We start from the raw sequence: 27,736 nt of genomic DNA, 5'->3' as shown, positions 1-27,736 counted from the left end.
CAATCAATGTTGTGTGAAGATTTTGAAAAATCCAATTTTCCATGACAAAGTGAAGCACATTGAGATACAATACCATTACATCTGAGACATAGTACAGAAGGGGCTAATGAGCCTTCAATACATTTCTACAAACGAGTAGATTGTTCACATTCTCACAAAGCCTATGTACCAGATGAAATTTCTACACTTTAGGAACCAGCTTGGAGTGGTCGAGAATGCCTCCCTCGTTGAGATGGAGTGTTGACATTGTAGCATCAAGGCAAACATTCTCCCTAAGTCAAGGGTATTCATTGAGTGCCATGTAATGTGGCTAGGGAGAATGACAAAAATAGCAACAAGGCTCAAAGTGCCCTCCCGGTCAAAAGATTATGACCATATTACCAAGGGTTATTTGGCTAGTGGGTAGTGTGAGTGCCTCAAAGCATCAAGAAAGCATTTTTACCATTCAAGTGTCGTGTAACGACATGGGGGAATGGTAACTAGGCCCAGGGCTTCACCAATGGTCAGGAAGAATTGACCTAGTTCCAAGCGATGACTTTGTTAGTTGGTGACCTAGGACTAGCTTTGCTTTTATGCTACGATCAAGGGGTACCTGACCATATCACCAAAGGGTATTCGGCTAGTGGGTAACTAGATCCTTTCCACAATGTTGATGCATGATGTTTTCCACATCGTTATAGGATAGAACATTTAGTGGATGGATACATTAACATAGCAAGCTAAGTCAATCTTTTCATCAGATGGAGAAATTTTTAGCAAAACTGGAGATTTGAGGAAGTCAAGGTGAACACTTTCTTAGCTAAGAGGGAGTGTTGATTTTTGGGTAGCCACAGAAGGTATTCCCCAGCTACACAAAGTCGGTTGATGAAAGAAAATTAAAAGAAAGAAAAATTAAGTTTGAATTGCTCAAGTTAGCCCCAAAAGTATAGGTCGACCTAGCAAAGGGATGTGCCCCTTGGGCACCTCATGAACACTATATATAGGCATTTGACCTCCTCACTTGGACTCTAACTCATCACTCACATGTTTTTCTCTCCCATATGGGAAGCAATCTAAGAAAGAGGTTAAAGTTCTAAGGAGACAAATTTCTGAAGTTTGACCAACATTTGGCGAGTGTTAACTAGTGTTCTCTGAGACCTTCTGATATATGTTTTGACCACCTTTGGCCAAGTTTTCTAAGTTACGTTTGACCTACGTTGACCGAGCTGCTCTGTGATCTATTTAACCTGTGGTTGAGAGAGTTTGACCTCGTGTGGGTCACATTGTTTGATTGTTTAGTAGAGCATTTATGAGCAGTTTGACCAAACATATCTAGGAAATTTGACTGAGCTAATATGTTGTTACAGAAGGCCGAATTTCAGCCTGTTTGACCAAGTTTGACCAGTGTTGTGATTTTGGTCTAAGTTGACCAAGCTTGACTTGAAAATATCATATTGTACTTTTGTTGAACTAAACAATTTCTCCTAGAAGAGATTGTTATGTTTTGTCTCGAGTTTGGATTTCCTAGGAAAAATTTTGGTGTCTACTGTGTGTTTATTCTACTATGATATTTAATTTTTTTTATTGTATTTGCAATTGAATTTTCTTTGTAATTGCTTAATGATGTTCTGGGGTGTGCTAAAATAATATTATATATCATTGGGCGTAATTGTCAATTGCAGAAAGATATGCTTGTTTAATTAGCACTAGAAAATCAATAGAAAATTCTGCCTTTCCCAAGTTCTTATCATTTTTTTTCCAATGGTTCAATTCTCCTTTGACATGTTTTGCTGTGTAATTTCATAACTTAGCCCATACAAACAGTGCCTTCTTTTTTGGCCTTATATCAGTCTCGACTTGACCTTGTATTGTCTACTTTCTTTAGTGAGCTCCACCCTCCTATATTTTCCCCTAGCTTAGGTCATTTGAGCATTCATTTTTCTTGTGGAATTTTTAATTTGACGCAGGCCGGTATGATTTTTTAGTTCAAGATCAGCACCCTCCATGCACTGTTTCTTTCAACAAACTGTACCTCATAATATGCAGCATTCTCCTTCTTCTATGTAACAATTTAGCCTCTATTGTTTATCACACCTGATACCCATAGTTTGATATGGTAGTCAATTCTTTGGGCACTAATATTGGCATGTACCAATGCAGTATCATATTTTGCAAGTAATTTTGTGTACTAAAGCAATTTTAATTTTCTACTAGCTCTTTTCTCTAGTTCATTGACTTCTTGATTCCATGCCTTTCTTTAGGTTTCTAGTTGGTATTTCTTGTATTCATTTCTTCTTGTTCACTATCTACCATTACTGTCAATTTCTTCATTTCTTGAATTGTTTTAAAAACTCTTAATAGTTTGTTTTTCTTAACTGCTGGGGAAGGTTAACAAGATCGATCATCCTACAGTGGGGGCTGGAATTGTGTTACAGGTTCGTTTCATACTACTAAAGTGCCATTGTCCTTTATTCTGCAATTTATTAAATCCTAACTCATGTGACGTTACTTAATGTAGTGGAGATTGAAATGCAGAGGCATATGAGAAAAATCAACATTAATTAACGGGATTTGCAAGATCTTCTGTACTACTGTTACGTATGAATTTAGTGCAGTGGAAGCATTACGGGATACCTTGTTTCGGTAAGTAGACAGAATGTTTTTAAGTAGAATGAAAGGCATTCGAGATTTCGCAAAAGAGCACTTGCGCAAAATAGATTCAACCCCAAATATTTGTTCGAATATAAATTGCATTAACTTCAAGTACAAAATAATTGAAAAAAATCCTCTTCATGTTGTACTATGTTGTAAACTCACTTGCATACAGGTGTCAAAAATTTAATGTCAACATCCCACATAGCATAAAAAATTTCAAAATTATCCAAAACAGATATAAGCATGAAGAGTACTGCAAAAGAGTTATCTTTTTGGTTCTTGATTAAAATTAAAAGATTATGTACAAACGCAGAACTAGCCAAGAAAACAGTACCTGCTATATTCTCCAATAACAAATCGTGCAATTATAATATTGTCTCACTAGACAATGGATGAAACCACTATATAAGCATATATCAATAGGAATGCAGCTAACACAGCAACAGAAATGATAGAATCAACTTCAAAGATGTGATATAAATAATCAATACGATTTGGACCTAAACAGACCACAATTGTAGCCTGTATATGCTTAAAATCATGATAGTCGCAAAAAAAGCAATTGCAAGTACATCAAATAATAAAAACGTGTTAACAATGGAAACAACACACTGCAATTGCAGTGAAATATATTTACATAAGCCACAACATAAAAAGATTATTTTCGTTTGACATTAGCTCTATAAAGAATATACATTTTCTCCTCCGCTCCCGCAGACAACAACATTGGTTATCAGGCTTCCCCTTCGTCACACAGACTTGCTCTACATTAGTGTAATTGAAACTGCTAATACTGACATCTGCTCTTTATCAACAAGAAGAAATTTAGGATAAGAAACCATAGGATAAGAAATTTAGTAGACTAGTTGGTATTTGTTGTATTCATATCCAGAAGATTTGCAACGCTCACTCGTAGTCTCCCAAAATTGCATTATAATTTTCAGTATCAACATCATTGTTATACTCAAGATCATAACTTTTCTAATGGCAGTTCAATTTGAAAAGTCATAACCAAGAACCGTTGATAATTGCACTTCTTACCACTTCAATCGTGAGGCTACCTCACCCAATAGGCTATTCAACTACCAGCCATCTACTAGCAGTCAGCACTAGTTTGCAGTTTGCACAGCCTTGGGCCCAAATGAAGGCTATAAATTCAAAGGAATTGTAGCCAAGCTTAGGAATGATCTACATGGATAAAGAAATCAGAAGGTTTTGAAGCAATTGCAAAAGAAAACCAATTAGGCCAAACAGGAAAGAGGTCCCTTGTGGCCCAAGAAAATCTCTCTTTAGGAAAAACTAGGATACAAGGAGTAATACTAGGGCATATATAAGGGCATCTAAGATACAGTTAGTGTGGTTAAAGTGGTAAAGACTTGTCTGGAGAAATGAGATCTTCCCATCAAATAAATTCAGAAAATGAAAACTGACCTCCTTGTCACATGTGAAAACTACGAAGTAGTTAAGATGACAAATTGTGAAGTTGACTTGGGATACCAAATTCGAACAAAAGTTTGACAAGGACAAGACAAGCCAGTAATCAAATAAACTTTGCGACCCTAGCCTGAGCATGCCACAGCATTAGTTATACTTTGGGGATTTCAGAAGATGAACAGTCTTAACAAGACCAGTACCCACGTTGGAAACCTCCTCCAATATATTTCTCACATCAAAAATTGTTGGATCAGGTTCTTTTCGTTTTCTCTTTTGGGCCGCATCCTGCACATACACACTCTATTGTCATATACAAATAAGATATTTAATAAACAATAAACATCACGAACTGAAAGCTCTTGATTTGGCAAGTAATTAAAAATGTAACATTACTAGAATATGTCAAGCTTAAAACATGATCCAATACTTTAAGTATGTCAAGCTTTATTGGAAGTTTTATCAATAACTGAGAAATTGACAATCTCATAAACATCTTGACTTTGTTAAATTGAGACTTCTGTGATCCTGTTAAGAGCTTCGGCGTAAATCACATATAGAAAGAGATCTTTGTCGACGCGTTTCGAGCCAGCAAGTGTGGCTCATCGTCAGGACAAGTTGAAGAAACAGATCCAGCTTTGCAAGTTAAATAGTCTGAGCAGGGCCTCCAACAGCTATCTAGAACAACGGTCAAATCTAGCCGTTGTTCTAGATAGCTGTTGGAGGCCCTGCTCAGACTATTTAACTTGCAAAGCTGGATCTGTTTCTTCAACTTGCCCTGACAATGAGCCACACTTGCTGGCTCGAAACGCGTCGACAAAGATCTCTTTCTATATGTGATTTACGCCGAAGCTCTTCTTACAATCTTGACTTTGCTCAAGCCATCAAATTGTATAAAAAGTTTTGCATGTCACATGTATCACTCTGCTTTTGTGTACTCAAAAACTAAATTTGATATCCTATGGTTGTCTACTAATTCTAGTCATGATAGCAATGGGTGTTGCTAGTGGAATGTGTAATCTTGACCTCTGGCCCTTATATGGGTGTTTTATAGTCCTCAGTCATGTATGGGTTATGTATGTACATTGTAACCCTTAGTGGTCAGCTTGTGACCACATTGGTTATTAGTAGGTGATCCTAGTTGTCCCTATTATTAGGGTTAAGGGTAGGTAACCCACGTCCAACACCTATATATATATATATAGAGTATCGTACTCAATTATAATTACTCTTGTGCATTCATTCGTTGATATACACTTCATATTTAGGAAACAAGGATACATGCATAATATTGTGTATTCAGCTTTCTTATGCCCTTTGTGTGAAGTTTCTTATCAATTCTCATGTCTCGCTTCTAACTTCAATATGATATCAATGGTAAGGGATTAGACTCCCTAATACTGACAGGTCCTTCATCAAGGTCACTGCTGGAGGTATTTTGTGCCTTATCGCTACAAAGATGATCATGAACCGTCGTCAGACTTCCAGAAGTTATCAGTCCAAACTCCAATGAGGATGTCCCCATTTATGAGTTTGACGACACTTTATTGAGGTTGTATTTACAGCATTTTATTTCTCATTCAAAGGATAGATGTTTATTTATGCACTTTGTATTATTGTACGTAATGTTTGCTGGGATATTTTTGCAACCTTTTTACGAGGCAAGGACCCCGAACAATGCCTCAAACCTCTTCCTGAAAGATAGTTTCTAATCAGATATCAGTTGTGCCCCAGGATGATTTTACTTTGAGTGGAGTTTTGGACATGCGTTTGGCACAATTACAGGTGTAGCTCAGATCACTGCTCGTGTTTGAACAATTCAGAGAGTAGCAGCTGACCTTACTATAGTGCATCTTTTCTACACATTTTATTGTTATATGGGCATGTTCTCACTGATTGAACTGGTCAACCCCAAAACTGGGAGATGGAAGAAAAATTGAACCAAAAAACCATTTTTGGGTCAACTGGTCTTTCTGGTCCAATTTCTGCATTTCTTTCTAACACGACCCTCAAACTCTGTATGCCTGATTGGACTCTTGTTGCGGACTTGGTTTTGCATGTTCTCTTTGAAGTTTGAAGCATTATTTTTCTCAGATTTAATCGTTGGGTCCATAAACACAGATTTCAAGTTTACATGTTGTAACTACCAAAAGTGGAAGCAAAGAAAGGAAGATGTGATTCATAGTTGTAACTTGTGGTGAATCACTAGGGGTAATGAAAAGGAAACTACCAATGACAATAAGAAGAAATAACAGCTTAATAAGTCAAATGAAGGTTGAGGTCTTATAGCACCCATGTTGCAGGTGAGCTGCAGTTCAATATTGAAATGCAGGAATCTCCTACAAATGGATGGAGCACTCTTTCAAGGATAATCCCAAACCTAATGAGGCATGAGTTATTTCAATTTGCTTGGAAACTAGTTGATGCATCTGGATTCGTAGGAATTTGATTGCATTAAAATTACTTGGCTCACGTCAAGGACCCATCAGTACAATTCAAGGAATCAGAAACCATCATCGAAAAAGGGGTTAGGCCAGTGTATTCAAATCATTCCCAATAAACATCATGTTCCATACAAGGTATTTGTTTCCAAATATTGCTCTACAAAGAATTCGCTTGGTAATAATGCTCCAGTTTGGGTTTCAAAAGCTTATATATTGCATTTTGATTGATAAACACAGAATGTTATAATCTGGAAAGATTGATCCCAAGCAAAAGACTCATGCAGACAAAAGGAAACAGCAGAGGCAACATTATAAGAGGCATTCTAAAAGACGCAATATGGGTTCTTAGCTCAAAAGCAACCAAAGTATCAAGGAAAGAAGTTGGGAAACAAACCATGTATGTATTGTATCAACCAGGGCATCCACAAATGAAATGCCATAAGAAACTGGCACGCCTTAATCTGAAATTTGAAAATCTGCAAAAGCAGCAAAACCATCCTAAAAGTAATGGTACAGACCTTTCTAAGGCCACTTGTAAACCGTTGCATGCTCATACTTCCTCCAATGATTGGATCATAGACTCTAGTTGTCAGTTTTTGTAGCATCAAAGTTGTTCTAGTCTCGAAACTTTGTGGAGAGGCTAAAACACAGGAGTTCTCCATAACCATGAAATCGTTTCTGGAAATTCCACCTAGAAGTGTCTCAATTAGATTATTAGCCTATTTTTTAATATTTCCTAGGTCTAAACTTAGGAAATCTAGTTAATTAATTAGTATTAATTGAGAAAGGTGTGAATCATCTAGAAACTCACACAGATCGATCCAGATATAATCTCAATCATCGATTATGTTTTAATCTTGATCGTTCGCATCCCAACTGGAGATTATAAGAAGAGGTCGATGGGTAGATGGAGGACACACACTTGAGATCGATTCCCTTGGGTAGTTCAATTTTCCAAAGAGCAGCAGCAGTTGCCGGAAGAGTTTGAGCTACAGAAGGGAAGCAGAGACAGTGAGTCCAGGGGAATTTTTTCAGTCTCGGAGAGTTAGAAAGAGAAGGCCGAAGTTTTCTCCAGGAGGTTGTGCAGAGACAACACAGAGCCTCAAATCCATCAGACTATTTCTCATGTGTAAATCCATAACAAATCATCCAAAGGCTGATCATACACCGTGTACCCCACCTCTCATGAAGCAACCCTAAACACGGTGTAAACACTTTTGGCGTAACCCTGAAAGCTAACAAAAATTTCTAAACTCTAGCAGAGAAAACTGTATTGAGAAAATTTCCTAGATGGCAAAAAGCCTTTTACCAAAAAAAATTATTAACTCATGCCCAGTGGAAAAGATTGTAGTTGGGCTGACTTCCCAGCAAGTGTGATGTCAGACTGGTACAACTGCCCACAAAAATCAGATTACCTAATGAGATGAACATCTATTTTTCTGATTCATTCCATTTCATTGCTTCTATCTACAAATTGGAAAATGTGTCATGTTGAACTAGGGTGTCACAAACTGATCACAACAGGAAACTCTGCAAATAAGCTTATTATTGCATAGGAAATTAGTTGTATCTACAGCCCTTTGACATAAAACACGCTACATTCTCAGAATTATTTCTACAATCTAATGTTCTCAGAATCAAAATATCAGACATTTAAAAGGCTTCGGCTTCAAGGAAATTATTTTACAATAACAATATTTTCTGGCCATTGTTTTCCAATAAGATTTGAAGAAAAAAATTACCAGACCTTTGAAAAGGGAGCTTCCTTGTTCCATGTTAGGCCAATAACCTCACTTCCAAAAGCATCATGCCAGATATTAAAAACTTTTGGCATGTCAGTCTGCAAATTCGCATCAAATCAGTAAGACAATGCAATAAACAAGAGAATAAGTAAAACCAAAATTTCATTGCATACATTTTGAGTGTTATTAAAAGATTGTATGGAAAAATATCAGAAACCTTCAGGTCATGCAGGAAATATTTCACTGGATCAAAGCCAACTAGCAAGTGGTTCCTGGCTTCCTGAAATCCCTTCCTAATCACCAACGGGGAAAGATATGGGAAAAAATCCATGCTTGCTTCCTGGGTGGTCACAGGCAGTGATCCTGCATGGCACTCGTACCCATGTTCAATCAAGATAAACCAGAAGAAACACTTTGGATTATGACAAAAAACTGGGCAAATATTTTATAAAAGAGAAATCTCTCTGGCCATAGTATACATGTTTTCCTAAACATGTGACCAATGTTGTCAGTGACCAACCTTGCTTAATATCAGCATTAAACAAAATTTGACTTGGATAGGCCAATTTATCTCTGTGAAGTAGAATCAAGGCATCATAGCACTGTAAAGGTGTACGAAACAAGGACTGAAAACAATGAAAATATCGAATACATTAGTAAGGAGCATTCAAAAAACTTCAAAGAATAAATTACAGCTGATGTATGCAACTGCTAGACATAATTGCAAATAAGGAATTATAAAATCAGCGCATTGATCAGAATACCTTCCACCCTTCCAGCACCTCCCCTCCAACAAGGCGAGTTAAAAGTTCAGCACTGCTTCTCGCATATGCAATAAGCCTTTTAAGACTCTGGAATTCATTTCCAGCCGCCAAATATTTGTATCGTCAGTAATTTAGCATGTAACTAATTAGTATTTACATAAAGAATCATTCAGATGAACACATAAAACATATAAAAGCTTAAATCCTGAAATAAATAACAATAAGCAAGGAGTGTTTTTCATAATAGGAATCAACCACCAACAAAATAACAAGTATTAGAACAAGAAACTTTGATTAGACTACCAAGATATTTTTGAAAACTTTGATTAGACTATCAAGATATTTTTAACAAATGTCGTTCTTTTGTAGGCCTCAAGCACTGTAAGATAAATTATTGTGCCAGCAGTATTAAAGATGCAAAAACCCAGGCGTAGGTAGATAGCACAGAACAAAATTAAGAACAGAGGAAGAAATATCTTCCTGTGAAAATATTTGCAATTCTTCCTACTGTATTTCCAATTCCGTGTTATGCTGTGTGTTCCAAAGAGGAAGGCTTCTTTGAAGAGAATGTATGAAGCCTGTGGGGCAAAACAGAATTGGTGACTTTTTTGCAGACATAGTCCTAACTTTTGCTACAAGCATTATACAATTTGAACTATTGAATATATGCAACAACTATAATTCAGCAATGACTATCTGAGACTATCCTAGTTCTACTGATTTCCTTGTATTATGCATAAATTTTCAGCCATTGAAATAAGTTGCAGTTTGATTCTGTGAATGATTCAAGCACCTAATAGTGATTGCAGGAAGTTGCATTCTAAGATTGCAATTTGTTAAATTTTATAGTATGTTCTATGCTTGCAACAATCACTTCAATGTCTTATCATCATTAACAGTAACTGTAGATAGAATATCAACAATACGTACAAGAAGATATGAGATGATTTCATTACAACTAAGGGTCCCAATTATATACCTAGGTAGGTACCCATTCACGAATGGTCATGTCCTTGGAGACATGACTCTTCAACGCTAATTATTAGTTATTCATTATTTATGATTGCTATTATTTATAGTTATTTATATTATTTCTATATATATTTTATTCATAACAAGCTTCTAGGAAGGGGAATTAGCCCCTAGTTGCACTCTTTAACACTCCCTCTCAACTAGGGAGGAATTCCACCTGTCAACATCCATCCACTTCTATGCCATTGTGTCCATCATGTGCCATCTCTGCAACTTGTCTCATCTCTACTAAAGATTTGATATCATAGTCCACTAAGAAAGAATTGAAAGAGGGTGGGTCACAAGACCCTACTATCCACACCAAAAATGACAGAGGGAAGTCCTAATGTCCACCAAAAATGATAGAGGCAAGTCCTTATGTCCAGGGATAGAACCCCTACTAGGCATGATCTTAGTTATCAAGTTGTTGAACATCATGCATCCTAGTCATAGGGAATACAATAGTACCTGATGCATTCGTCAGTAGTACTAATTAACCCTAACCACTTTTCCCAAGTCATTGGCCAGATGAGAGGTACTTCCCGAGAGTCTTAGGCAGCAAGGGTAGCATGTATGCTAGGGTATCCACCAATGTTTTTAAAACCGGAACCGGTGACCGGACCGGTCCACCTAATGAACCGGTTTACCGACCGGAACCGGTCTAACCGGGACTGGTTTGGTCTAAACGAACCGGTTTTAAAAAAATACATTAAATAATTAATTTTTAATGAAACAAAACTATTTTTAAGATGTAAAACCATGATTCCAAGCCAATAGAGACAAAATATGCAAAGTTTGCTCATTTATATACCATGTAAAGGTGAATATATCAAAATGGCACCGAGTACAATACATATCATCGACAAAATAGCAAAATACATAAGAAATGAGGCTCTAAATGGCCTATAAAGTCCAAAAACAATGCGGCAAGCTATGAGGCCATTGACCTACTACAAGTCTACAGTGTACACATGATCAATCATCAAGTTCATCACCACTACTAGACACAGGATCATCATCAGGAGCTACATAGAGTCATAGACATCATCTGGTTCAGAGTCTGAGGATGCCTCAGCCTGATCTGCAACCTCAGTATTAATGCCACCAATGACAATAGAAGTGGACCTAATGGAAGCACGAGTTTGTCGACCTGCATGACTAGTGCCTTCCATTGGTTCTTTGCCTTTCCTTGATGCCGCTATTGATCCTAGTTCTGATGCCACCACATAATCTGTATCATCCCCCGCTAAAGCCATGTCGATATCAAAATCAGCCTCAAACACAGGTTCTTCAGTCTCCTCCACCCATTCTGATGTTGGATCAATATTGTCCAACACAATGGCATCTAGATCAGGAGTTTTGCTCATCATTTGGAGCTCCGATTGCATTTATTGTTTAGCCCCAAACCATGAAATCCTGAAAACCATTAAGTCTGCTGAATTTTGAGTGAAATCTAAAATTCTAGTTTCTCCATATGAAATCCAATGAGGTCGAAACCACTCTCAAACATCCTGAGTCATTTCATGGTAATGTTAAAAATTTAAGTAAAAGGATGAAAATGAAAATTAAAGGAAATGTCACTTTTACTTTAAGAATTTAACATTACCATTAATTGCTAACATTGTTAGGGTTGAAACACCCTTAATTTCCCCCCAAAACCCCTGAAACACAGTGAAAAATATGATTTTTAAACTTTATGGTGGGCGTGCCTAAAACCGGCCGGTTCTGTCCTAAACAGGCCGGTTTTCACCGGTTAGGGCCAAAAAAAGGTGAAATGCCAAGTCAAACCGGGTTTTTTGGCCGGTTCGGACCGGCAGCCTTGCTAACCGGCCGGTTTGACCGGTAACCGGTTTTTGAAAACGGTTTTAAAAACACTGGTATCCACAGGGGAAGGTGGACCATTCATCCTGTTCTCATATAGCGTACTCTAGAGGGGAAGGTGAACCACTCACCCTACTCCACGTGAGAAGGTGAACCACTCACCCTATGTTCACATGTTGGGGTATGTACTCCATAGGGAAAGGTGAACCACTCACCCCGTGCTCATATAGCTCCAAGTAGTACCCCGAGCCCCTAGGAGCTCCCAGAGCTCAATGTTCAACTTAATCAAGATCCCTCCATATAGGGAATGTTGCTCTCTGAAGGCTAAGAACTTTGTCTTCCCCAAGGCTTTGTGAGGATATTAGCAACCTAACCATCCATCCATGGGAGCCTCAGTGCTCCTCCCAGCAGCATATAGATGTATGATGGCACACAACTCACTAAAGAGCCTCTTCAAAATACACTGCCTTACAGCTAGCCATTCTAGCAGCAATGATTTTAGCAATCCTTTGTTTCTTGTATATCCAGGATACCAAATCAAAATCATGTTAAAGAAAATACTTAACAAACCTTACTCCTTCTCAATCAGGGAGACCACAAGCCTAAGCTTGTTTAATTCATGAAGGTGCCACAGTGCCTGTTATGCACAATCAGACCCTCTCTAGTTTAAGGTGCATGATGTAATACAAAGGATACTTCAAACAAGATTGTAGTGATGATGCATAGCTCTCATTCCAATGATTCGAGAAGTCATCAATATTTAAACTTAGTTCTCACATTATAGTATGTTATGCATGGAAACCTTTATCAAGCTAGGAACCAAGTAATATGTCAAGCTGAAAGCTCTTCAATCTTGTCACCTTTTTATTGCCTATGTCACTTAAGGTTTATGAAAGAGGGTTTTAACCAATCTTATTTGAGCAAACTAACTTCAAAAGACATATGCTTGAATCATAGACTTTCACTTATGCCTTATTTCATATTGACAGTCTTCAAGAGCGTTCAAACCAAAATTACTATTAGCAGATATATACTTTATATTTCAATAATTAGACATATTTACCAATAGTTACTACCCACCATAATTTATGGAATTCTTTGCATTCTTTATATTTTGGTAATTAGACATATTTACCAAGAATTACTGCCCACCATAATTTATGGAATTCTTTGTATTCTTTATGTAGGAGTAAAAATTAAATATGGTGTACGTAAAAATTGTAACACCCCCAAAATTTTAACACTCTGTTGAGGCCTTTCTCCACCAAAGCTCTGATACCATGATAATTTTTATGGTATGTTCTATGCTTGCAACAATTACTTCAATGTTTTATCATCATTAACAGTAATTGTCGATAGAACATCAACAATGCATACAAGAAGATATGAAATGATTTGATTACCACTGAGGTTCCCAATTATATACCTAGGTAGGTACCCATTCACGAACGGTCATGTCCTTGGAGACATGACTCTTTAACACTAATTATTAATTATTTATTTATTATTTATGATTGTTATTATTTACAGTTATTTATATTATTTCTGTATATATTTTATTCATAACAAGCTTCTAGGAAGGGGAATTAGCCCCTAGGAAATTTTGGGACTGTTTTTGTGGCAATTTGACCAGCTAAGCAGGCCGCATTCTTTGACTATTGACCGAGTTCATTTGGAGGATTGTTGACCATTGACTACTTGCTATTGTTGTTGCAATTGACTTTGACCAAATTTGACTATTGGCTCTTGTTTTAGATTTTGGTTGGTTGTGTTCTTGGACAAGTCAAAAGCTAGATTTTGACTCTTGTTTATGTATTTGGATTATTGTAATCTTTGTTGAACATTTAATGACAATCTAATAAGAAGAAGAATTTGAAAGGATTTTCCCCCTTGTGGGGTTTTTCCCTAGTCTTTGACCAAATTCGTGTCTCTTGTTGATGCTCTTGATTATCTCCAATTGTCATTTCATTTACTGTTCCATCTTCGATTATTGTTGATTATTGGAAGAATTAATTGTCACTGAAAAGATTGCTTTTTGAAGAATTTATTTCGGCTAAAGTAATTGACATAGCATTAGAACAGTGGAAAATTAACATGGAACTAGAGCTAAGGTGAAGGACAAACCCAAAGGCGACAATAGCTAGAGAAATTTGTTGAAATTTCGATGCTCTATGCTATTACAATCACTTAAATCCAGAACTTCTTTATGCTGCAGAATAAGTTAAGTAATTGTAGATAGAACATAAACCATATAAACCATATGCACAATTGAAGACAGGCAAGAACTCAATGAGACACAGAGAAGTTAGGTCAATGGCCAAGGAAAAACCCACAAGGGGAAAACACAACCAGATTCTTCTTCTATTACAAATAAATTGTTCAGCAGAGATACAAAGTAAAATGAGAGAATGAAGAAGTTCACCCAAATCTGAAGAAGATCTCCGACAGCAGTGGCTGATGCAAACATTAAATCACTTTGGCTCTCCAAGATTTGCTCTTGCTCTTCAAGACTCTTTCTCTCTCTCTCAATCTTCCTCTAGACTCTCCAACTCTCTCTTTCTCAAGTTCGAATTCTCCTCTCACAAGCACAAGTAAGTGTGTCAAGTGAGGATGAGAGGCACAAATATATAAGAAGAGCAAGGAGGTCGAATTCATGAGGGAGTAACTCCTATGCCTTGAGGAGAAGTCACATATGCCAAAATAGGAGTGTAACTTATGCATTTAGAAGGGAAGTGTAACTTTGCATTAAAGAGATGTAAGAGGAATCTTTTTATGACAAGTCCTTAAATTGTGTAACGGAGTGTAAGAGGTGGATAAGAGCATTAAAGAGAGAGACGAATGAATCCATTAAGAGAGAGAGAGAGTAACATATGCATTAATTGAGGGGAGTTACATATGACATGATTCAGTCTCATGATTGAGAGACTTAATTTCTTTATAATAATAATATAATAATATCATAAAGAGGATAATAGTAGTAATAATAATAATTTTGATGATTAAGTTAAAAATTAAACAATCGAGATCGATTCGGGACAAGTTAAGTGATTTTCCATCGTATATTTATGATTATGAATTGATGGAAAGTGATTTACTATTTTTGAAAAGTCATGGTTGCAAAGATAGACATGACTTTCTATTTTTAGAAAGTTACTTTAGAAAGGTTAGAAATGCAATTTTATTCAAGGAAATTCATCCCATAGTAGTCAATTTTCAACACAATCATCTTTGGAAAAGTTGAAGGAATCTATCTAAATAGGTCAAGATGACTCCCTCAATACTTCAAGGAAGCTGAGTGTTGAAATATGTAACTAGGTTCGATCATCATAATATTCTATGCACTTTGATTTTATGTATTTGATGTAAAGAGAAAAGAAAATTTATTATTGTTAAACTTATTTTATAGCACGGGTTTCATGCTCAAGGTCAATTCGTTTTAGGTCAAGTACCCATTGTGTGCTTCTAGGATTTGTCATAGAGTCAAAGAAGTCAAAGAGTCATTGTCATATGTACTAAGACCCTATTGGGCATTTTGTATCAAGTCAAAGAATTTATTTAGAGTCAAAAAGTTTCATAGTCTCCCTCCAAGACCAAGTCGGCCTACAAGAGAACAAGTCAGGCTACAGAGATAAAGACGGCCTCGTTAAGGGCTATTCGAGCCTCACGGAAAGGGTATATATAAGAAGCATTCGACCTCACTTGGAGAGACAATCAATCAAGTTCATTGAAGCACACACAAGGACAAAAAGGACTAGCGAAGAAGAGGAGAACAAAAGGAAGAAAGATCGAAGTTTTGAAGTCTGATTTTTGGCCACATTATCTCACACATGCGAAGAAATTAGAGCACACACTGCAGCTACAAGACCGAAATTACAATCATCTAAAGAAGCTGAAGTTTGGTGTCATAAGGATCAAGTTTGAAAGTCAAGTTACTAAGGAGAAAGGAGGACCCTAAGCGAAGGAAGAAGGAGACCTATTTTACCATATTACTCCCACACATGCGAAGTTGCGGGTATCGCAGGAAGGCCGAAAATTGTAGCTCTGAAGAAAGAAGCGAAAAAGTGTTGCAGAGGCTAAATTTGAGGACTTAGAGAAGTTTGACTATAAGTTGACTTTGTTGAAGCAGAAGTACATCCAAGAGAAAGGTTGACTTGGTCTTGGAGGGATCTTGGTCTTTGGTCTAAAGGTTTTGGAATTCATCATTTAAAGATTCTATAAGAAGAGATGAATTACTTGTGGGTTCTCCTCTCTAGGAGAGGTTTTGACCTTGGCTAGCAGCCTATATCTAATGTCTATGGTGTTCTATTGATCTTCATCTGTTTGGTAGTTGTTTGATGAGTAGAAAACAATAATAATCAAGAAAAGAAGAAGCTAATAATAATAAGAACTACAAGTTGAAGAAAGGAATATCACAAGCAGTGATCAAAGTAGAGAGAAATCACACCAAATCTAGCTGCCCTATATTTCTCAACACTGAGAAGCTAGGAGACTCATCAAATTTTGTTACTTGGAAGATAAGGTTGGAAATGATATCCGATGACAATGATGTCTTGGAGTACATTAAAGGAAATGTTCCTAAGCCCCTGCAAAATGCTCCCACTACTGCCAAGAACAAGTACAAGAAAAGTGAGTTAAAAGCAAAGAAAATTATTGTTGATGATTTGCAATATCATTTACTTTTCTATGTTGGAAATTTGAAGAAATATAAGGATATGTATGATAAGCTAGTCGGCATATATGAAGTCAACAATTTGAATGAAATCATCTCCTTGAAAGATCAACTCAAAGATACGAAAATGAATAAAGGAGAACAAGTGCAATCCTATATCATGAGGATATCTTGTCTTAGAGATCAACTGCCTAGAGTTGAGGAAGTTGTACCTGACAGGGAGTTGGTGTTGGTAACCCTTAGAGGTCTCCCTCCTATCTGGGAAATCTTGATTACCACCATAAGCAATAACAACAGTTTCCCGTCATTTGATGAGCTTGTTGGAAAATGCACTCAAGAAGAATCCAGGATGATTTCAAGAGGTAAGATTCAAAAGAAGGAAGGAGAGCCATCAACACTTGTCACTCAAGGAAAGAAAAGCAGTGTTCCACGGGGACGCGTCCCCCAGGGTGGGGTGCGCGCACCCCTCGCACCCCACGCACCCGGGACGGGGAGACTCTCGGGGGTGCGTTTCCCCACGTCCCCCTTTTGGGGAGACGCAAGGGGGTGCGTTTCCCCAATGTGGGAGACTCGACTCCCCGAAAGGGGTACTTCTGGGCGTCCCCCCCAAAAATGGGGTTCTTCTGGGCGTCCCCCCGAAAATGGGGTTCTTCTGGGCGTCCCCCCGAAAATGGGGTTCTTCTGGGCGTCCCCCCTTCATTTTTGTCTAATTACCCTTTATAAACCAAAAAAAAAATAAAAAAAATGAAAATTAATTTATTAAAAAAACATAAAAAATAAAAATAAACTAAATTAACAATTACAAATAAAAAATTACATGAACAAGTTAGGGTTAACTCCACTTTTCAAGTTTTCATTCTGCCGCCATTCATTATGCTCTTACCTCAACGCATTTTTTTCTTCCATCTGCTCTCACTGCGCCCACGAGAGCTTCAGCGCATCCTCACGCAGCGGCTTGTTGTTAGCACTTAGCAGTCGTTGCCCAACAGGTGTTGGCAAAACAGAAGTAGCTAAGGCTCTTGCATCCTATTTATTTAATACTGATGAAGCTCTAGTGAGTATTGGCATGAGTGAATACATGGAGAAGCATGCAGTTTCAAGGCTGATTGGAGCACCACCAGGGTATGTGGGTTATGAAGAAGGGGAACAGTTGACTGAGTCTATACGTAGAAAGCCTTATGCAGTTATTCTGTTTGATGAAATTGAGAATGCACATACAGATGCCTTCAATATTCTACTTCAGATTTTAGATGACGGAAGGGTCACTGATTCTCAGGGTCGAACTGTAAGCTTCACCAACACTGTCATTATTATGACTTCAAACATTGGTTCTCAGTACATTCTAAGTAGGCTTGATGATGAACCTGGCTCAAAAGAGGAACTGTATGAGAGAATGAAGAACAGGGTTATGGAAGTGGCTCAAACGACATTCCGCCCTAAGTTCATGAATCGCATTGATGAGTATATTGTTTTCCAACCTCTAGACTGTGAACAAATTAAGAGCATTGTAAGATTACAGGTATGTGGTTCATCTATCGTCATTCTTTTAGTGAAAACCAAAGCGAAATAGCGGAGGTTGGTCAGATACATTAGAAGTTAGAATTTATTTATAACTTTTTGATTTAATCATATAGAAACAACTGTTTGGAATATATGTTAGTTTCAGTTATTATTTTGGTTTTCAATGTAAATTATAGAATGATGATTGATGAATGATATGGATCAATGTACATTGTATTTGAATATTTGAATTTCATATTGAATTTTATTATTGAATCTTATGGTATTGAATCTTGATGAATTAGCATTATTGAACAATGAATATGAACATGAAAATTTCAAAATTATATACATATATATATAAATTTATAATATATATAATTAAAAATTATATTATATATACCTCGACGTCTCCCCGTCTCCCCGTCTCCCCTAAATTTCCCTAAAATTTCAGGGTTCTCCCACGCGTCCCCTTTGTGCGTCTCCCCGCACCCGCGTCTCCCCGTCCCGGAGACTTGGTGGAACATTGAAGAAAAGGAAGAAAAGAGGAGGTCCATCTAATTCAAGAAAGTTTGCTCCAACTCCCCGAGACTCGAATAGAAGGAAATCAAAAAGGAACAAAGACATGTAAAAGTACATGATTTGTGTTTTATTATTGTCACAAGTTTGGCCATTATGCTCAAGATTTCCGAGCAGGGAAGGATGCTCCAAGGTTAAGGAATAACAACAATTGCGTCTTCAACAATAGTTGATTCAATAGAAGAAGAGATGATTGAAGAAGAAGAGATGATCGAAGAGGAAGAGATGATAGAAGAAGAAATAGATTCTCCATATGATCGAGAAGAAGAAGGCCATCATCCTCAAAAGAAGTCAAGGAATTCCAGGTATGAAAGTAATGCAACTACTAGTCAATCTAAATATATTCTCATTTCTTCCCTCTCTAGTTCTTCTCCTCCATATTCATATGATAGTTGGCTAGTAGATAGTGGGGCCTCTCGACACTTCTCTGATACAAGGAGGTCCTCTCAAATCTAGTTGAGAGGGAGACAAGTTTGAAGATTATTCTTGGAGACAATACTAAATATCCTATAAAGGGCTTTGGATCTGTTAAATTTGATTTGAACTCTGGGAATCCGTTATTCTTCATGAAGTGATGTATGTTCTAAAACTAAAGAAGAACTTAGTATCTATTTCTGCCTTGGAAGACAAAGGAATGAGAGTAGCCTTCATCAAAGGAAAAGTCCTAACCTAGCCAAAGAATCCCGAATGAAAGATGCCTTTACATTGGGATCTAGAGTAGAAGGACTCTATAGAGTCACTGGAAAACCCCTTCTAGCAATGGTCCATGACACTAATCATCAAAGCGAGCTATGGCATCGAATATTGGCAAATCTACATTATGAAGATCTTCCAAAACTATAGAAGTTGGTCTCTCGAATCCATGATGTTCAAGCTCAACATGATGAAGTTTGTCTAGGATGTGCCAGTGGAAATTAGACAAGGGGGCCATTCCCCTCTAGCAAGAATAAGACTAATGACATCCTCCAACTCATTCATTCTTACATATGTGGACTGATGCCCATGCATTCTCTTGGTGGCCATCTCTACTACATAACTTTCATTGATGATTTATCCAGGAAAACATGGATATATTACTTAAAGCATAAGGATGAGGCCTTTGATATGTTCAAGGACTTCAAGGCTTTGATTGAAAATCAAACAAGGAAGAAAATTAAAGTCTTCATATCTGACAAATAGAGAAGAGTACATTTTGAATGAGTTCATAAACTTTTGCAAGAAGGAAGGTATCAAGAAGGAGACTATTGTGCCCTATAATCCCGAACAAAATGGAGTGGTTGAGAGAAAGAACAGGTCTATTGTGGAAGTTGCCCGAGCTATGCTCCATGATCAAAAGTTGTCGAAGTTCCTTTGGGGAGAAGCAACAAATACAACAGTATATGTTCAAAATAGGGTTCTTCATCAAGCATTGGACAACAAGACTCCCGAAGAAGTATTCACAGGTGTCAAGCCCAACATTGGGCATCTCAGGATATTTGGTTGCCCCATATATTTCCATGTGTCGAAAGACAAAAGGAACAAGCTGGAAGCCACCGGAAGGAAAGGTACATTTGTTGGGCATTGTGAAGATTCTAAAGCATTTAGACTATATATTCAAAGGAAGGTTGATATTAGCAGGGATGTAACATTCAATAAAAAAGTCGCCTTTGGAAAAGAAAGGGACCTTCCTCTGCCTCCTCCTCCTAAGAAGAAAAATGATGATATGGATATTTTAGAAGGTCCTTCTGTGTCAGAATTTGTGAGAGACATTGTTAATAATCCCATGGAGCCCTTGGATCCTCCTCCAAGTGATCCTCCTACCAGGAAAAGACCATTGTGGCTTCGAGATACATTACAAGATGTTGAGAGAGACATTCCCGCTAGAGGGACCTTTAGAGAGAGTAAGAAGCCATGCCAATATCAGAGATACCTTCTTGCCATGAGTACAATCATTCAAGCTCAGCCACCTACCTTTGAAGAAGTTGTGAAAGAACAAGTTTGGAAAGATACTATGGCCAAAGAATATGAATCTATTATGAAGTATGATGTATGGGATGTCATTCCAAGACCAAAAGGAAAATCATTGGTGACCTCAAAACAACTATGTAAAACCAATCATGGGGTTGATGGAAGCATCGAGAAATACAAGGCAAGGTTCGTGGCCCAAGGATTCTCCCAAAAAGAGGGAGAAGATTATGATGACATATTTTCTCTCGTTACTTGCTATACAACCATTAGATCTATCATTGCCCTTGATGCTAGTCAAGGATGGTCTCTTCATCAGATGGACATGAAGACTGCATTCCTTCATGGCATGTTACACGAAGAAGTTTACGTTGAGCAGCCACAAAGATTTGAAGTGAAGGATCGAAAGACATATGTTTGTAGGTTGAAGAAAGCATTATATGGTTTGAAGCACGCCCCCAGAGCATCGTATGCCCATATTGACAGTTACCTAGTAGAGCATGGATTCAAAGGGAGCAGCGACGATCCCAACCTCTACTTCAAAGTGGTCCAAGTTATGCCTTTGATTTAGTTCTATATGTTAAATGATCTATTCTTGACACGTAGTGAGCCCTTGATGATTGAATGTAAGAGAGAGTTGGCCTCTAAGTTTGAAATGAAGGATCTTGGATGCACTATTTCTTGGGATTAGATGTCTGACAGAGAACTAGAGAGATTTTCCTATCTCAAGGAAAATATGTTGTGAAGTTGTTGGAGAGATTTGGAATGACAGAGTGTAAATCCTTGGCCACCCCGATGGAGATGAATTTCAAGAAGTTGTGTGGAGATGTTGTCGGACCTGACCTAGCTAATCCTTCTGAGTATAGACAACTGATTGGGGCATTGATGTTCCTTGTGAACACTCGTCCAAACATATGCTTTGCAGTGAACACCTTGAGTCAATTTATGACTGAGCCCCTCCATGCACATTGGGTTGTTGCCAAACACATTCTGAGATATTTGCATGGGACTATTAACCTTGGTTTAAGATATTACGCCTAAGATGTACGACTGCATGGATATATTGATGTTGATTGGGTTGGAAATGTTGTTGGCAGGAAGAGCAAATCAATGTGCTACTTTAGCTTGGGATCCGCTATGATATCTTGGATGACCAAGAAAAAGAAAGTCTTATCTTTAAGCACGGCTAAGGCAGAATACATTGTTGCTAGCATGGCTAGTTGTGAGGTAGTCTAGTTGAGAAAGCTCTTTGGAGAGCTATTTGAGCAGGTCCTAGATACTACTGTGATATATTGCAACAACAAGAGTGGGATCCGAATTGCAGAGAATCTTGTATTTTATGACAAGTCCAAGCACATTGAGATCAAATACCACTACATTCAAGACATTGTACATAGAGGAGCCTTAAGACCATCACATATCGACAGATGAGCAGATAGCGGATATTCTCACAAGGGCTTTACTGAAAGGGAAGTTCTTGGTCTTCAGAGAGCAACTTGGACTGATTGATGCAACCCTCCCAAGTAAAGGTCGCGGTCAATTGAGAACACTGAGTGTAGCTCTTCCCCCTTGTTTGAGCTCCCTAGGAAGGAATTGAGCATTGAGGGCTCCTAGGGTTGAGGTATCTTTGGACAATAGGATTGGTGTGATCCTTACCCTTTGTGGTAAGTGGATCTCACCTATTGTCACCATAGGGTGTGCATGATCTTTGTCATTCATGACAAGTTGTGTATCTCTCCCTATCATGATTGACAGACTATACCTAGTATGCATCCTACCTATTGATCTACATTGTCATTGATGTCAATATGGCAATATTTTGGGATACCAAATGATGATGTGAAGCCAAGGAGAAGCAGATCCATGAAGCAAAAAGACCAAGAAGCCAAGGAGGAAAGCCATCAAGGAAGCCATTGAAGTCAAGGACAAGAGCAGTCAAAGAAGAGTTATCGGAGGTCACAGGAAGATAAGCCACAGGAGCAAAGAAGAACACTTCATCGAAAGAAGAGCTATCAGAAGAGCGGAAGAGTAAAAAGAAATCACAGAGAAGTCACAAGAGCGAGAATCCAAGAGTAAGAGGAAGAAGTCGTTGGAAACCCTTCAAAATGCATATGCCCAAGAGGAAGAGCCGAGAGGAGTTAACATATCAGCAGTATATTATATCGACGACTTTATTACGTGTCACATTGAAAACCTACGATTGCGATACGTGTATTGTGGACCCGCCGGACCATTACAATACTCCTTAAAGAAATATCGTATCCATCGAATCGGAAGTTTCCTATCGCAAGTCTTAAAGGGTTGTCACCGCGTAAAACCCTGATTGTGATATTACTACGGACCCGAATTAGGTTATGCTAACAACCCTATACAATATTGCATCCGCTGCATAATCGCAAGTCCTTTTAAAACTATTGTCACGTTAAAACCCCAATTGTGATATAAGGTGCGGACCCAATCGCTCCATTATAACACGCCCTAAAGAAACATCACATCCATTGTATCGGAACTTTCATATCACAAGACTTAAAAGGATGTAATGTTAAAACGTCGATTGTGATATAATATGCGGACCCTACAGCTCCATTAGAATATACCTTTATGTAATATCGCATCCGCCTCGTCGACAGTCACATTGCAAATCTTAAAGATTGACACAGCCAAACAGCCGATTGCGATAAAGGTTGTGGACCCGACAGATTTATTAACGATTGTTTAATATTATATCGCATCCACTCCGTTGGCAATAGGGCAATCGACTATGTTATGAGCATGCTTGTAAGAGACCTCCAAAATTTGCAATTGCGAGATTTCGGAAAATTGCGATTGCAATTAATAACGTGGCATGTGGGACCTCCATGTGGGCCTTGGATGAATATTAAAAAGGGCCTCTCCGATATATTGTAGTAAGAAACCTCTGAAAGTTGTGATTGTGATTAGCAGTGACGTGGCAGGTGGGGACCGCCATACTTCTATTATAATATGGTTATAGCCTCTCTGGTTTCTCCGTAAATAAACAAGTCGGCCTCCTCCAATAAATGTGTCTCTCAGTTATTGGTAAACCTCGTATAAAAACGAGTTAAAACGCTTCACTTCTAAGCATCGATCGGGCATCGGACAGAGAGAAGAATTAAAAAGTTCACAACTCGTGAACTTGAAGAGACAGAGGAAGCCAAAGGTTGAGAAGCCGAAGGTCTAGCAGACGACAAAGTGTAGCAAAAGTCGAAGGCCGAGCGAAGAAGGAAGCAGAAGACAGAGCGGGATGACAATCTTTTGACCTGATTGATCTTGGAAGGTTCGGACCCAAAGTGAAGCCATAGCGTAGACAGTGAACTGTTGCAAAGACTACAAGGACAGGATTTTGTAAAGAAGTCCTTGGAAGCAGTATATTACAATCAAACATTTCTTGACAGAGTAAATCTATAGGGTCGAAGCCCTTGGGGTTGGTGCCTCAAAATTGGAAGGATTGGTGTCCTTGGAGTTGGTGCTCCTAAATTCAAGGTTGGTGCCTTGGTAAGATAGGGTCGGAGCCCTAGAGGTTGGAGCCTCATCAAAGTCCAAGTTGGTGCTTGGCAAAATTCATCAGATATTGTATTCAATCTTTTTCTATATTTAATAAAATCATTTCTTTGATTAAAATTGTAAAGAATCTAAACTGGTAATAATAACAATTGAAAAGAAATATTGATTCACCCCCCTCTCAATATTTCCAACAATTGGTATCAGAGCCAGCTTCTTCAGAATCAGCCTAACAGCTGGAAGAAGGATTCTTAGTTACAATGAAGAATCAAGAAATGACAGGAAGGCTTCCCTTGTTCGATGGTACTAATTTTGGTTTTTGGAAAAAGAGAATGTCTTACTACTTAATGTCCCTTGGACCTGAAGTTTGGAACGCTGTTTTGAATGGGTACAATGCCCCTCCCACTCTTCCTACTAATCAAGATGAAAGGAAAGTGTACATTGCAAATGCCAAAGCTCTAAATTCCATTACCGGTGGAATTATTGCTTCTAAGTTTACGAAAGTCTTGAATTGTGACTTGGCCAAAGAAGTATGGGATAAGCTGGTTAGCTTATATGATGGGGACTCCAAGGTTAAGAAGGCAAAGCTTCAAACTCATAGGAGGTAGTTTGAAAGTCTAAAAATGGATGATGAAGAAGATATTGCATCATACTTCCTCCGAGTAGCTGAAGTAGTCAACTCTCTTAAAGGAATGGGAGAAAAGCTTGAAAAAAGCATTGTTGTTCAAAAGGTCTTAAGATCTCTCCCAGACAGATTTGACTCCAAAATAAGTGCTATAGAAGAAATGAAGGAACTAGACACTCTCAAAATGGATGAACTTCATGGAATACTCACTTGCCTATGAGATGAGAAAAGGAATCCCAAGTTCCAAAGATGCAGCATTCAAGGCCTCAAAATCAAAAAAGGGAAAAGGATGGAATACCAGCAGTGATGACTCCAACGTTGAATACGACTTGGTGCAATTTGTACGAAGACTAAAGAAAGAATCCAAGCTAAAAGGTAAGCATCCTCTTATTTGTTTCAACTGTGGAAGAATAGGTCATTACAATGCAAAATGTCCTCATAAGCATGACAGTGATAATGAGGAAGGAAGGATATACAAAAAGAAAGGATTTAGGAAGAAGAATTTCCTCTCTAAACAAGATGAATCTGACGAGGATGAATATGTGGTCATCAAGAAGAAACCATCCAAAGATATCTTCCATCACAAAGAAAGTAATGATGAATCAGATGAAGAGAATGACTATGCTGGAAGCAAGGAAGTACTATTTATGTCATTCACTGAAGATGATGAACCAAGACAGGAAAACGAAGAAAATACAAATGAATTACTTATAAGTACCATTGAAGAAAATGAGGAGTTACGAAAGAAGGTTATCTCTCTTAAAACAAACAAAGAGGAAGCTAAAAGAAGGGAGGACATTATATGTGAAAGACATGAAGCTGAAATAGTATCTCTCAAAAAGGAAGTGGAACAAATCAAAAGAATTTGGCAAAGTTCTCAAACACTTGATCACATTCTCAACACTCAAAAATCTCAAAGTGACAAGTCCGAGATCGATTTTTCATCAAGTGCTAAGGATAATACAAGAAGCTATGCCAACGTACTTTGCAGCAATCCAAAAGAAGAAAATTCATCTCATCAAAGGCCCGACTCAAATCCAAAGAATGAAGAAAGAGCAACTCCAAGAAAGAAGGTTTATTCAAATCATGGCAATTATAACAGGGACCAAACTATTTTTCTTTGACATTGTTATTATTGTAAAAAAATTGGTCATCAAGCTAAACATTGCATGGCTCATAAGAATGAAGCACCAAGATTGAAGGATCAGACAAACAAACCATGTAGTCTCAAAGGGCAAGGACAAATCAAGACCTTCAACTCGTTTGATCCTTTGGCCAAATTTGATCCAATTTGCTCATTATGTAATGATAATGGACATAGCGAACAAAATTGCCCCCTCAAAAGTAGAGAAGCAAAAGATGAAAATCCCAATATGGATAAATGTGGTCTAGCTTTATGTGCTCACAGTGAGGAAAATCTTTGGTTTGTGGATAGTGGGTGCTCCAGACATATGACAAGTGACAAAAGGAAGTTTGTCTCATTAAACAAAAAGGAAGGAAATGTATCCTTTGGGAGTGGGTCTACCAAAATTGTTGGAAAAGAGACCGTTACCCTTATTAATGGAAAAGGAAAGGCTCAAAATTCTTTGTTGGTAGATGGGCTCAAACACAATCTCTTAAGTGTTAGCCAAATCTATGATCAAGGACATAATGTTGTCTTCGGCACTAAAAATTGTGAAATAAGGAACTCTTGCTCATGAGAACTTGTGGCGAAAGGAGTTAGAACATCATATAACGTCTACATTCTGAACAAAATTCAAGAAGATAAATGTTATCTAAGTCAAACAGGTGAGAGTTGGTTGTGGCATAAACAAATGGGGCATACAAGTTTTGATAACTTGATCAATATCAGTAAAATCAATGCAATAAGGGACATTCCAAAGATGTCCAAACCAGAACAAGTTGTCTGTGGCCCATGTCAACATGGCAAGAAAACTAGAACCAAGCACAACACTAAGGAGTTCTCTACTTCAAAACCTCTAGAGATCATTCATGCAGATTTATGTGGGCCAACCAGAACTCCAGCACTCCACGGAGAAAGGTATTTTTCTTTATTTGTTGATGACTATACTAGAATGATGTGGGTATATTTCATAAAATATAAATCTGAAGCATTTGAATGTTTTAAGAATCTTAAAGCTCTTGTATAAAATGAAAAGGACTCCAAAATTAAATGTCTTAGAACGGATAGAGGAGGAGAATTCACATCAAAAGAATTTGATGAATTCTGTAAAGAACATGGAATCAAAACAGAGCTCTCCGTTGTTAGAACACCTAAGCAAAATGGGGTAGTTGAAAGGAGAAACTGAACTGTTCAAGAAATGGCAAGAACTATGTTACTAGCAGCTGACTTGCAGCCAAAATTTTGGAAGGAAGCAGTCGGGACAGCAGTTTATACCTTGAATCGAACTCAACTAAGACGAAATAATGAGAAGACTCCTTATGAATTATGGAAAGAAAGATCGGCTTCAGTAAAATACTTCAGGATTTTTGGAAGCAAATGCTTCATAAAGATCAATGATGGCTCACCAGGAAAATTTGATTCTCAGGTTGACGAAGTAATATTTCTTGGGTATTCTACCAAAAGCAAAGCTTACAAGGGCCTCCAGAAAAGAAAATTGAAGATCATGAAGTTGACCCCTTTATTGAAGAAAGCGAAGAAGAACCTGAAAAGGAAGAAAAAGATCAAGAAAAACAAAAAGAAAAAGAACCATCTCAAACTCCTTCAAAAGTGAAATTCCTCCAAAAACATCACCCGGAAGAGCAAATTATTGGCAATGTAGATGAAGGAATACAAACCCGAAGAAGGATGACAAGTACAACAAAGAAATGATGTTGCTCTCCTATCTATGATAGAACCAAAAACTTTTACTCAAGCAAGTAAGGATCCTCATTGGGTGGAAGCCATGGAAGAAGAAATGTCTCAAATCAAGAAAAATGAGACATGGGAGCTAGTACCTCGTCCAAAGGATAAAAATATAATTGGAACTAAGTGGGTGTTCAAAAACAAAATGAATGAAGATGGACAAATCATCAGAAATAAGGCAAGACTT

At 37.8% G+C, this 27,736-nt stretch overlaps 1 protein-coding gene across 1 annotated transcript in view; it reads right to left on the bottom strand.

Annotated features, from left to right (window-relative positions):
• Positions 1-3,284: 3,284 nt before the first annotated feature.
• Positions 3,285-27,736, bottom strand: part of LOC149143929 (uncharacterized) — a 221,145-nt gene continuing 196,693 nt past the window's right edge. Inside the window, exons 22-26 of the mRNA XM_089451980.1 lie at positions 9,016-9,102; positions 8,772-8,877; positions 8,469-8,614; positions 8,257-8,349; positions 3,285-4,353 (exon numbers count right to left, since the gene is read on the bottom strand). Of these exons, the coding sequence (XP_089308106.1) occupies positions 4,216-4,353; positions 8,257-8,349; positions 8,469-8,614; positions 8,772-8,877; positions 9,016-9,102 (570 nt within the window). The 3' untranslated portion in view covers positions 3,285-4,215. The remainder of the gene's footprint in view (positions 4,354-8,256; positions 8,350-8,468; positions 8,615-8,771; positions 8,878-9,015; positions 9,103-27,736) is intronic.

The sequence above is a fragment of the Pinus tabuliformis genome, chromosome X, assembly GCF_031772625.1.
Source record: "Pinus tabuliformis cultivar Carrire ecotype Pingquan chromosome X, CPIR1, whole genome shotgun sequence".
NCBI lineage: Eukaryota > Viridiplantae > Streptophyta > Pinopsida > Pinales > Pinaceae > Pinus > Pinus tabuliformis.
This window is presented reverse-complemented; position numbering and strand designations above follow the sequence as displayed.